This window comes from Colobus angolensis, unplaced genomic scaffold, assembly GCF_000951035.1.
Source record: "Colobus angolensis palliatus isolate OR3802 unplaced genomic scaffold, Cang.pa_1.0 Scaffold59, whole genome shotgun sequence".
Classification (NCBI taxonomy): domain Eukaryota; kingdom Metazoa; phylum Chordata; class Mammalia; order Primates; family Cercopithecidae; genus Colobus; species Colobus angolensis.
In genome coordinates this window covers 3,199,137-3,212,522 of record NW_012119487.1, presented here as the reverse complement: position 1 = coordinate 3,212,522, position 13,386 = coordinate 3,199,137, and the positions used below count along the sequence as shown (strand labels likewise).

At 40.5% G+C, this 13,386-nt stretch overlaps 1 protein-coding gene across 2 annotated transcripts; it reads right to left on the bottom strand.

Annotated features, from left to right (window-relative positions):
* Nucleotides 1–2,831: 2,831 nt before the first annotated feature.
* FASLG (Fas ligand (TNF superfamily, member 6)) lies at nt 2,832–10,644 on the bottom strand. 2 transcript variants are annotated; one of them, XM_011962322.1, is made up of 4 exons: nt 10,110–10,644; nt 9,516–9,561; nt 5,299–5,355; nt 2,832–4,077 (listed from the first exon to the last, which is right to left on the bottom strand). In XM_011962322.1, the coding sequence occupies exons 1-4, from the start codon at nt 10,452–10,454 to the stop codon at nt 3,683–3,685; spliced, it is 843 nt and encodes a 280-aa protein (XP_011817712.1). In that variant the 5' UTR covers nt 10,455–10,644; the 3' UTR covers nt 2,832–3,682. The 2 variants fall into 2 exon arrangements, with proteins under 2 accessions (XP_011817712.1, XP_011817713.1); XM_011962323.1 differs by lacking the exon at nt 9,516–9,561.
* Nucleotides 10,645–13,386: the final 2,742 nt, after the last annotated feature.

The following is a 13,386-nucleotide window of genomic DNA, read 5'->3' as shown; positions in this document are numbered from 1 at the left end:
CACCTGCCTTATAACTAAGGTCAAAAAATATATATTGAGTTTCTAATGTGTGTCAAGCACTAGGTGAGTTTATGTGGATAGAGTGGTAAATAAGGTATATATATATTAAAAAAATACTTGCTTTTGGAAGTTTAATTCCAGTGGGAAAAAACAAATATTTTTAAAGTGGTCAAAATATATATAATCACAAGTTTTGGTAAGTACTAAGAAAGAAAATAGTAACCGTAAAATAATGAGAAAAAGAGGGGACTCTATTTAGGACACCTGAACGCCACATGAGAAACCTGCACCAGAGCAATCCTGGTGATAGAAATGGAGCCCATGTGCATGGAGACAGCCTGTCCAGATGTTTGTCTCTCCTGGGAAATGAGAAATGCAGTCAGAGCTGGGGGATTATGAAGGGTAAAAAAAAAAAAAAGTTTTCATCTGATTTGGTCTGGAAGATGCAGATGGTTTGGTTTGGGTTGTCTGTTAAGGAAAGGGAATCTGTCCAGAGATTGCACAGTTCATAAGTGGAAGAATGAAGATTTTAATCTAAGTTTTTTAGTCCAAAGTCTATGTCCTTTCCACTATGCCACTGCTCTGCCCCTAGGCAAAAACAAGTAACCATCACATGTATAGAAAGTTGGGTGAGTGTAACACTGGTCAGAATATTGGTAATGGAAACTGGGAGGTGGAGAGGAAAGAGAATGTATATAGAGAAGGAAGGCCTGGAAAGATTTGCTTCATAGTTCTTCCTACCCCAATACATTATTCTTAAAGATATGTGCATATATGCATATAAAGATATGTACATATTTGAACAAATGTACATATTGTTGGAAAAGATATACACATACTTGAACAAATGTACATACTGTTGGAAATGATTTCATATACAGGGATAATTTGAGGATTCAGAGGAGAGAAGAAAATGTTAAAAAGGGACAAGGAAGGGAAGAGGAAAGGTGAGTCTAGCAGACAAATGAAAATCGTCCTATTTCTCCACTGAGACCGGATGAAAGGAAGAGATCACGCAGATGCAGGTAGAATTGTGTTTTTGTGTAGAAGAGAGTTGCATAGTGGGAGGAAGGCATGTGGTTGGTTTGCAAGAGGAAAAAATATGATATTATTGACTCTATGAGTAAAGAAAAATGCTTTCGATGGAACTGAAGAAAAGTGCTAGACAATGTTGAATGACCATTGTGTTCATCAGTGTAAGGTAGAGATTCTCGACCAGAGGCAACTTTGTCCTCCTCCCCACCATGGGGACATTTGGCAATGTCTGGAGGTATTTTTTGGTTGTCACAAGCTGGGGAGGGAGGATGCTTCTGGCATCTAGTTGGCAGAGAGAAGGGGTGCTACCAAACGTCCTACAGTGTACAGGACAACCTCACAGCAAAGCAGGTTTTCAGCTCACAGTGTCACAGATCCGTGATGAGGAAACTACGGAGTACAGTGATTTCACATTTATGTATATATCATCTCTGCAGCTCACAATGTCACAGATCCGTGATGAGGAAACTACGGAGTACAGTGATTTCACATTTATGTATATATCATCTCTGCAGCTCACAATGTCACAGATCCGTGATGAAGAAACTACGGAGTACAGTGATTTCACATTTATGTATATATCATCTCTGCAAGACAATGTTAGGAAACAGGGATCCTCTTTGGGGGCAAAAATGGAGCCACTAGACAGGGTGGAAAGAGGACTTATTTTCATCATATATCCTTGTGTATCTTTTAAAATTTATACCATGTACATGTACTACCTATTCAAATCAATCAAAAAACAAAACTAAGTCAGTGACAGATCCATAATTGATTGATTTAAATTCGTGTTAGATAAAAATAGACTAAAACTAGGAAGCCTGTTTGGGTAATTTTTGTCCAGCAACATCCAACTTCTGAGATGACAACTTAAAGAAAATAGGATTTTTGCAAGGGGAATACAGTGGAGGAAGAGAGTATTTTGGAGTTGAGAGTCTTTCCAAGGTACTGGTTATCATGACAGATGATGAAATTTATGCTGGACATAGAAGTCAAATGTGGAAGGAGCTGATATATGTATAAGAAAATAATAAAGTTTATCAATTAGAAGTCTCAATATTTTCAGAAATATTTTAGAAAAGAAAATGTTGGACCAATTCCACTGGAATAATAGGAGATGATGTTGTGAAAATAAGACACCTAAAATCAAATTCCAAAGGAATTACTACAATCTTTAACGATAACAAAGTCTAGGGAGAGCTCATGATAGTGAGTGGTTGAATAAAATAGAAAAAGGCCATTGTGAATGACAAGCATGAGAATACAAGAAACCAGGTGTTTAGATGGATCCCACAGATCAGTGACCTCTGGAGAATGAAGTGGCTCTAATTGGATGGCTTAGTAGTGGCAGAAACCATTTTTTGATATTCTATGTGTCTGATACTTTCAGCTCTTTTTTTTGTTCAAGGAAGGTCAACTGACCTAACCAGTGATTACATAGGCAGTACATGGAAGAACAAAGATTCAAATCTAAGTTTTTTAGTCCAAAGTGTGTGCCCTTTCCACTGTGCCATGGTTCTGCCTTCAGGAAAATATAATTTCTCATCAAATCTATGGAAAGTTGGGTAAGCTTAACACTGGTCACAATATTGGTAATGGAAACTCTGGGAGGTGAAGTGGAAGGAGAATATATAGAGAGAAGGAAGCCTTGGCAAAGGCAGAAAGATTTGCTTCATAGTTCTTCTCACCCCAGTAAATTCTTCTTAAAGTTGTCTGACATCATAATGAATGAAGAAACCATGGAGGAAAGAAATAATAAGCAAAAAAATTCAAATATTAGTAAATTATAAAAATTATTTGTATCCTAACATATACTTTTTATTATATGTTTTCTTTTCCCAAAAAGCACAACATATATATAAATATTTGTCATATTATAGGAAAACATCATCAGTAGCTGACAATCAATGATTTCTAAGGACTATTAGAGTTGATTGTCAGGACGCATTCAAAATCTTCACCAAATGCAACCCATATTTTCCTAATATGTACTTCACAATATCTACATTCTCTCTTTAGACACACACACACACACACACACACACACCTACAATTGCACTGGAAATACACTGGCTGTGTTAGGAATGGAATGAGTCCCCAAAATATCTCTCTTGCTTCTATGTTAGCTTCACTGATGGCTCAGGAGATGTGTTTAGAAGTAAAGATGCTGCCAGTGGGGCATTGGCCTCTTTCAGCCTCTTTAGCTTATTATGCAAGCCTCTAGTCCTCCTTTTCCATCCCTTAAACACTGAGGTCACAACCATGTATCTGAAAGACAGTCCCCCTTGAGGTAGCAAGGCCCACCCTGAGAGGTGAGTTAAAAGGTGTCCTTTTCAATGTGCCCAAATACTCTCAGGCACTAAGATGAGTGTAGAACACCTGGTGGCTGCTTTTTGATGCTTCTGCCTCTTCACATGGCAGCCCACATGGTTTTACGTTCTTCCGTCATATTCCTCCATTTGTCTGGCTCATAAACGTTAGGTGAGTTGAGGAGCTACAGACCTTTTGAACCCTGTGGTCTCAAGGTCCACTTGGTTCATGTCTTCTTACTTGACCTCAAACGCACGTAAGAAGACCCTCACTGAATACAACATTCTCAGTGCCTGTAACAAAGAATAATAATGGAAAGAATTCCAAAGTGCTTTCCTTAGAGCTTATATAGGCCAAAAAATGTCTGAGATTCCTCAAAGTTGACCAGAGAGAGTTCAGATACATTGACATATAAATGATCAGCACTGGTAAGATTGAACACTGCCCCCAGGTAGCTGCTGCGGGCCCACATCTGCCCAGTAGTGCAGTAGCTCATTATCTTCCCCTCCATCATCACCAGATCCTGGGGATACTTAGAGTTCCTCATGTAGACCTTGTGGCTCAGGGGCAGGTTGGTGCAAGATTGACCACGGAAGTATACTTTGGAATATACAAAGTACAGCCCAGTTTCATTGATCACAAGGCCACCCTTCTTATATTTCACTCCAGAAAGCAGGACAATTCCATAGGTGTCTTCCCATTCCAGAGGCATGGACCTTGAGTTGGGCTTGCCTGAAATAAATCCGAAAGGAGCTTTCAGCCAGGAATAGTCATGCATCCAACAAACTAAGTTTCTAAAGCAAAACTGTGGGCCCTTCCTTGAACAAATGTTTCACTCAGAATGACGGCCTGTATAGAACTGACTGAGGGGTCAGAATTTCCTCAACATCATTGTCCTATTTTGTCATCCACACAATTGGAACAATAGTATATACCCCTAATCTATTGCAGTAAGAAATTATTGAGAAAATATTAGCTCTCTGGAACAAAGATTTTATTATCTTCAGAACTAGCACCCAAACTGTTAGGCTTTGAAGTCCTTTCCTGAAGGAAAGAGCCAAATCCAAGGAACTCTAAAATTCTAAAGTTGGGAAGGATCTTAGGGACCATCTGGTCCATCATCTCACCTGCAGTAAGAATTATTCAGCCCCTCAGTTTGGGGTACAGGTTCCTTTTCTTTTTATCCCCACGTGTCATGAACATAACCTAAATCTCTGCAGTACTGAAATTATCATAAATGCCTATCTTTCCCTATTAGATGTCAAGCTCCCTGCAGGCAAGAGCCGTATGCTACTCATTTTCACATCCCCAAATTGGTGCACAGCAGGTATTGAGTAAGTGTCTGCTGATGTGACCGGATCATTCTACAATTTCTGCCTAAATAATTCCAGGGACAATAGCCTACCACTTTCTGTGATATTTATTCCATTATTTATGATTTTTTTTGGGAGTTTATAATGGGAGTGCCCATACCATATCATTTCACTCCACTTTACAGGCACATATTGAAAGTCTACAAGTGCCAGGAGTGAGTCTCCCTTCTTGCTCCTGTTTATACTTTTCGACAAAGCAGAGTGAAGCTCTTCCAAAAAACCAAGAAAGCGCTGACTAAAACAAGTCCTCATTCCTCACCTTCTCAGCTCTCACCTCTTGGATCTGTGCCCCCAGTCCCCTAAGGGACTTTGGAATGACTGAAAAGAATGAGCTCCTTATGGGCAGGGGTCATGTCATAATCAGCTCCAGGTCTCCAATTTAGAAGGCCTTGCCCAGAGAATAGGGGATCGAAGTGTGTTTATAAGACTGACTCGACAAGGAAAATGTTAGTATGATTGAGTTCAAATACTGTCACCAGGAAGTAACAACTCTCTAGAGCCTGGTAATGGAAACCAGGCAGCCATTTTGTCTTTTGCCAAAAGCTTTCCCAAACCCCACCCGTACCTTCCAGATACAGACCTGTTAAATGGGCCACTTTCCTCTGCTCCTTTTTTTCAGGGGGTGGACTGGAGTGACCTGTATCATAGAGAGAGGAAAAATATATGTTGAAATGAAATACCAACTATTATTTTGGTGGGAATTTAAATCCCATCATTTAAAAAAAAGATTTTAAAACCATAAATGGCAACAGTCTAACGTATACTAATCATGTAAGTCTGAACTGCGGGGTTCACCGTAGTCTATATTTCAGAAACAAAGAGGTAAAAAATAAACCAAATTAAGATTCACATACGTACAAATTATAATGTTACAATAAAATATAATTAATATAAACGTTTATTCATAATGAGCTGTCATGTCAGTTGTTGCATTTAGAACTCACCACAGCCCTTTGAGGTATGTATTATTGTCCTACCCCTTATCAATTGCAAAATGAGCTTAGCAGTTGGGTGACTAATCCAACTAGTCAGCATCAGAGATGCGACCACACCCTGGTCTCCTGACTCCAATTCCAGGGCTCTGTCCACTCTGATTCTCTTGTCCCTAAGGCTTACAGGACAGAGACTGAAGAAGACTGCTAATCTGTCTGCGTGTCACCAGATCTTCCCCCAGGGACATTTTACAATCTTCCCCAAATTAATTATCTTAAGGCCTCAGACAATTACCTCATATCACTGAGGCCTCAAACATCTTTAATGGCTCCTCCCTGATGATGCAGTTGTATACAAGTCTCCCCATCACACAATCCCAGCCCATCTGTCCAGCTTTATCTCCTTACTCCCACTGAGCACTGTCACACAACGGGAGTTCTGTGGCCTACACATACCCCCACTTCCCTTCCTCTGTGCCTTTGTTCAGGCCATGTCTTTTGCCCATAATGTTCTTTCAAACAGATTTCTGTGTCAAATTCCTAAACATCCCATAAGGACTATCTAGTATACCTCTTTTTTTGGGAAACCCTCTCAAACCTTTTTTGATCAAATATGATCTTCCCCTCTTTTGAAATTTAGGATCACTCTGTCTTCCCCTCTCTTGTCATTTCTGACTCCTCTGGGGTAACTACATAAATTATCTTATTCCGCTCAAATAATGACAAGTTCCTTACGATATGTTGAATTCACCAGAGAAGCCCAGTTTCTAACACAGGGCATGTTACTAGCAAATGTCGGACAAATTAAATGGAAGAATAGACAATAATTCTCAAAACAGACACTATTTCTCTGACTTCAACTATTTCAGACAAGATAGACAGCTGCCACTTAGCTAACGCATTCAGCTACCTGAGACTTCAATAAATATTCACACGAGATGCTTGAATATGTCAGGTTCGTGATTAGCCTGTAAAACTCACATATGGTGTGAGAATGGCCCAATTCACAGAGAACATTACCTGAGCGATCATGACCTCTCTGGTCACCCAAAACAACCCACCATGAAGGAGGTGTTAGTGAACAGGAAAGGCAAAACTGAGTCTCTTCTGCATTCCTACACCGCAAACCACCCGAGCGACTCATCTGGCATTCAGCCATGCACCGGCAGGAAACAGAACCGAGAACCACATGTTGCATATCTTTTTATCCCTTACAGAGCCTAGTACAATGTTATTTTTACAGAACATGGTCACTAAGAATATATGCTGTGCATATGCTGGAATAAATAAACTGCCGAGATATCTTAGACACTGGTGATGAGTGCTTCCTGCCCCAGGGTTTTTGCATGTGCCGTTCCCAGTGCTGAAATGCTCTCCCCCAGCTCCACCCCACTCCACCGCACATGCACACAGCCCTTCACTTGTCGGGCTTCTGACTCCCCAGGTGTCAGCATAAACACCTCCTTAAAAAGGTTTCTCATCTTGTACTTAGTACAACTTTGGAATTGTATGGTCTGTTTGCTTGCTTTTGTTTAGCTTCTTCACCAGCTAAAAGCTCCATAAGGACAGGTGCCCTGGGCTGGCTCATCCTCCATCAGCATCCAACACCCAACATCTAGCCTCACACATGTGAATGAATAAAAGATTTAATTAGCTAACTGGAAAAAAATGGAAAATGTAAAAAGGAGCAAGTTAGAAATTATAAATAATCTATAATAGTATCTCCCAGAGAAAATCACTGTTAGCAGTGTGTAGAACCTTCTAGTTCCTAAGAATATAAAAATGTGCATGCATGGTTACATAGTCATTATGAAATGAAACGTATCCTTTTGTAACTTGTCTTTTTATCTAACAATACAGACTGCACAATCCCCAAAGCATTAAATGTCCTTCTGATACATCATTTTTAGTTGCTGCTTATTATGTGCTTGTTTGAATACACCATAATGTATATAACTAATCTAGTATGAGGCATTCAAGTTTCTTCTGGATTGTTTATTATAAATAAGCTCATAAGGAAGTAATGAACATCCTTATATATAAATCTTCAGGCACATCTCTGATTATTTTCTTAAGAGAAATTCTTAGTGATAGGATTACAACATGAACTATTAGTTTCAAGCTTTTGATATGTATTTCTAAAGTGCTCTTCAGAAAAAGTTGTAGCAATTTACATGTATACTGGCTGAAACTAATGTTTGAACAGCACTTTTCTCTCAAATCTTTGTCAGTCTGGGTTTTTTTTAATCTTTACTAATTTGATGAAAATTGGTATTCCCTATTTTTAATTTGCATCTCTTTTCTTATTAGTAAAGTTACTGATTTGATTTCCATGTGATAATTTAAGAATTTCTGGTTCATCTTGGTTGATCTAGAGAAGATAATACTTACTGGGGTAGATGGACCTGACTCATCTGGTCATTTGACTTTTAATCACTAAATTGACTCCAGAGAGTGGATAAAAGATGAATGCTTAGGTACCTATCAGACCAGGAACATTCCACAGATTTTCAAAATGATCTTATTTCAGACATCCTCCAGAGGCTTTATTTTTCTAGCAAATATTTCCACTCTGCTTGTGTACATATGGACTTTCTAACATTTAAGGATTAGACACAGACACAGGGGCCAGAGCTTCCCAACAGTGGCTCTTATAAGAACTTAACAGTCTAGGACAGTAGACAGGCGACTGGGTTGCCTGCAGTAGCCACATCCAGAGAAACTGAAACTTACTTCACTTAATTGATGGTCAGTGCTGCCTTCTTCTTTATTCTGAGTTTCTAAGGATGAGATCTATCTATAGTCTTTGCAGAGGTATCCTGCTTTTCCTCTATTTCTCATTCCATGCTCACTACAGAGAGACAGGAGTTTCCCTACTTCATGAGGCACCAGTTCAGTACTGGAAAGGCCTGTAGGTGACAAGGCATCAAGAGCCTGTGTTCCTTCTAGCCCCAGTTCCACACTAGGGGTCTTGGGCATATTCACCTAATCTGTCTGGTATTTTGTTTCTCTTCCAAAAAAATGAAATGGCTGGACTAGATATTCTAAGCTTCCTTCCAACTCTAAAACTTCAGTGAATCTCATTGTAAATCTAAATCTAAGATTTCAATGAATCTTAGACTAGTGAAGCACATTGTAAAATCCATCTGTACAGAGCTTGCAAAACTATGCCCTGAAATTTCATGAGATCAGTGTTCAACATATTGTCTTCTTGCCCTAGCTCCCATACAAAGGATTTTCCTTTGTGATCAAGGGTACCTCATGACTGCCTCTGAAGCTGAACATCCTTTGAATGATGGCTGAAGTCTTCCCTTAAGTTTCTCAGTGACTTCAAGAAAAACCATTCTAATATACGGAATTGATTATCCACATTTTAAAAGCTTACATCCTATAAAATATTTTGGAAATAAAGCTTCACTGTAATCTCTTTAGAGAGTTTAAAAGAGGAGAGGACATTTCTCAGAAACTTCTGTCTCTGCCTTCACTTCACCTTCTCTTCCCAGGAGTTATAGCCACTGGCATGTGTGCCAGGACCAGGGTGTCTGTGGAAGGGGACAGGCCTGGAACCACTGCTCAGGGGGCAAAGGTCCACGGTTGTATATGCGTGTCTCTTTCCAAAGTCAAGCGGAAGTGATTTTGAATTGTGTGCCGTGCTCAGCTATATTGATTGTGAGCAATTCAATTCACTTCACATTTTTAAAGCAGCTCAAGGAATCATATTGACCAGAGATTCCGAATTAGCCAGAATTCCTCTGCTAGTATACATAAGCCAAAGTATAGGACAGAATATAAGGCATTCCATTAACATATTTCAGTGCTGAGGATCATCTTTAGGAACTCAGTGTACATGTGAAAAAGGACTCACCTATTTGCTTCTCCAAAGATGATGCTGTATGCCTCTGGCTGGTAGACTGGTAAAAGAGAAAGAGAAAAGATGCATAATAAAAATAAAATTCTTTAAGCAAAAGAGATAGAATCATCAAATCAACCAAGCCCTGGAAAGAGAATCCAAATACCTCAGAACTTTTGCTAACTCAGGCTTTGGCCAAGCAATTTTGCTTCACTGTCCCTCAGTTTTGTGATTTGAAATCGTACCAATATTTTAAGTATTTTCAAGATTTAGTTTGGTCATCTGAACAAATTTACTTCCAAGCAAAACTTAAAAGTTTTGTTTGTTTTTTACTCCTTAAATCACTAGGTATGAGGCAGTAAGTGGTTCAACAGACTGAGTTGACAACTGAGGAAAGAAAAACTGTTGGGCTCTGATTCTTTACAAAATAAAAAATGTCCTCTTCACTCCTATGAGCCTCCATTTCTCTGTCTATAGAATAGAATAACTAGAACAACCCATTTCTAAGAAAAAAAAAGGATTGAAAAGCACTTTGCAAGCCAGGCAGTGGGCCCTCCACCCCCTTATGCCTGGTGCCTCCAGGGCACGGCAGTCTGCCAGCAGGCTTACCTCTCGGAGTTCTGCCAGCTCTTTCTGTAGGTGGAAGAGCTGAAACATCCCCAGTCCCAGTCCTACCAAGGCAACCAGAACCATGAAAAACATCACAAGGAGACACAGGCCTGTGCTGTGGTTCCCCCTCTTCTTCAAGGGTGGCAGCGGTAGTGGAGGCAGTGGTGGTGGTGGTGGAGGTGGTAGTGGCGGCGGCGGCGGTGGTGGTGGTGGTCTCCTTTGACCAGGCCTTCTGGGCACAGAGGTTGGACAGGGAAGAACTGTGCCTGGAGGGGCCCAGGGAGAGCTGGCACTGCTGTCTACCCAGTAGATCTGGGGATATGGGTAATTGAAGGGCTGCTGCATGGCAGCCGGTGAGTCAGGCCAGCCCCAGCAAACGGTTTTACTTCTCAATCCTGTAGAGGCTGAGGTGTCAAGGACAGGACTCCTGTTGCTGACTGCTCAAGAGGAGGCAAGCTGGATCTCTCTTATAGAGTTTCCATAGCTAAGGGAAACACCTCTGTCTTTCTCTTTCTCTATGTCTCTCTCTGATTCTGCTTCTCAAAGAAACACCCACTCACTTTGCAGCTGAAGCTGAGAAGCCTCAAGAAGCTCAGAGCAAACCCCTGGAAGTTTCCGCCCACAGTCTTCTGATGAAAGCCTTGGAAGCCTCAGTCGCTATCGCTGTACTACCCAAAGAGGTTGGTAGGCTATGCTCGCCTTCCTGGGATCCTGTAGAGCAGGTCAGCAGTGGGGTATAGCCCTGTTGGTGTTAACTGCTCCCAGCTACAGGAGAATGGCCAGTGGGGCTATAATTTTATGAATTATAATTGTATCCTTTGTTATACATTATAATTGTATGAAATTATAATTGTATAATTTTAAGAATTCTACCATGTATACAACCAAAAAACTATTTAAAAATCCCAAAATAACTCTAACAAAAATTGTTCAGAACCATATTTTTTAAACTATAAACATTTACTGGAGTCATGGCCAGAGAAGTCACTCCCACATTTTAGTTTTTGCAGGAGGAAAACATCCGTTGCCATCATCTCTTCCCCACACACAACTACCATTTACCCTGACCTGCCAATCACCATAATTTACAGGTTAAAAACCTGCTACACCCCCTTTAGAAATTAGATCAAAGGCTGCACACCAGTGGAACCCACAGAGCTGCTTTGTGTTTCACAATGTTTTCATTTTCATTGTTTGCCTAGCTTATTTATTTACATATTTATTTAAATAGAGACAGAGTCTCACTCTGTCACCCAGGCTGGAGTGCAGTGGTGCTATTGTAGTTAACTGCAGCCTCAAACTCCTGGTCTCAAGCAATCCTCTTGCCTCGGCCTCCCAAGTAGCTGGGATTATAGGCATAAGTCACTACACCTGACTAATTTATTCTTTTTTTTTTTTTTTTTTTTTGTAGCAATGGGGACTCGCTATGTTGCCCAGGCTTGTCTCAAACTCCTAGCTTCAAGACATCCTCCTGCCTCAGTTTCCCAAAATGCTGGAATTACAGTCATGAGCCACTGCACTCAGCCCAACTGACCACTTTTAATATCAATATTAAAAATATTTTAATATATATATTTTAAATACACATTAAAATACGTATTTCTATTCTGTTTTGCAATATCAGAATATCAGACACCCTCGAGGCCATCTCTGCAAACCCAATCAGTGGGAAGTAGGTAGCAGCTGCCCCTGAGAATGAGAGACAGGGTGTTCTGGGTCACCCAGCCTCCACCACCAGCCTGTGTCTCACACATCACCTCACCATCTGAAAGGCCTGCCTGGTCCTTGCCGATATTTCTGTGTGTTGCCCCTGTTATGGTTGCCAGATTAAATACATGGTGCCCAGTTAAATTTGAATTTCAGATAAATAATACATAACTTTTAGGACAAGTGTATCTTAAACATGTCTAAACATGGAATATACTAAACAATTATTCATCGTGTAACTGATATTCAAATTTAACTGTGTCCTATTTCTTTGTTTTTTTGTTGTTGTTTAAAGCCGGCCTCTCTACTTGGGCTCACCTCACCCTTTCCTCTGGCCTCACATACTATTTATATGCCAATAACTTCCAAGTAGCTAGCTTCAGTCTTAATCATTCCGCAATAGAAGCCAAATAAATCCCCCATAAATCCAAATTTTTCATTTTTTCATGTTTATTACCTTTCAAATTTCATTAGTTTTTACATCATGCTTTGGGATTTCCATGACTATCATTCAGGCCCACTCACCGGTACCAAACCAACACCAAGGACACTACTTCCCTAATACATTCTGCCCATCCCACCCCATCCCCATCCCCGTAAAACCCATTTCTCCTGAGGCCACTCTTTGTGGCGGCAACTTCATCTCCTTTATTTTCCTCTCCCCCAACATTTAACTGGTCACCCACGACCGTTGCTTTTACCTGAGACCTATTCCTTACCCTCCCCTCAGTTTACTGCTCCCCTCCCCCATCCTTACCACTCCCATTTTTCTTACTGCTATTGCCTGGGCTCAGACTTTTTATCTCTCACCTGAAATACTGCAATAATGACCTAACAGGTGCCCTGCCACTGACCTTTCCCAAGCCCAAATCACTCAGTAAAATGCTATAAGGAAGATTTTTTTTAAAAAAACAAACCTAATGATCTCACTTCCCTTCCTTGTGTTGGAAGGTTTGATTCCAAGAATAATGCAAGCTCCTTACTATTACCCAAAGCTCTTTAGTGTCAGCTCCCACTGTCTCCTTACCAGGCACTCCTGCTCACATCCCACTCTCCACTCTTAAACAGTGCAAGGGATGAGACTAGCAAGACAGTGCACAAGTTAACGAGCTTTTGAACTCACATGTGGCTTTATTCATCATTATGAATTCAACTAACTTTAAACTTCATAAGAGTCAGAAATTGTAATTTTGAGAATTCTATCATATATACAACAAAAATACTATTTGAAAATCCCAAAATAACTAACAAAAATTGTACAGAGCCATATTTTGTTTTTTATTTTTTTGAGACTGAGTCTCACTCTGTTGCCAGGCTGGCGTGCAGTGGCATGATCTTGGCTCACTGCAACATCCGCCTCCCGGGTTCAAGTGATTCTCCTGCCTCAGTCTCCCAAGTAGCTGGGACTACAAGCACATGCCATCACGCCCAGCTAATATTTGTATTTTTAGTAGAGACGGGGTTTCACCATGTTGGCCAGGATGGTCTCAATCTCTTGACCTCGTGATCTGCCTGCCTCAGCCTCCCAAAGTGCTGGGATTACAGGCATGAGCCACCGCACCTGGCCCAT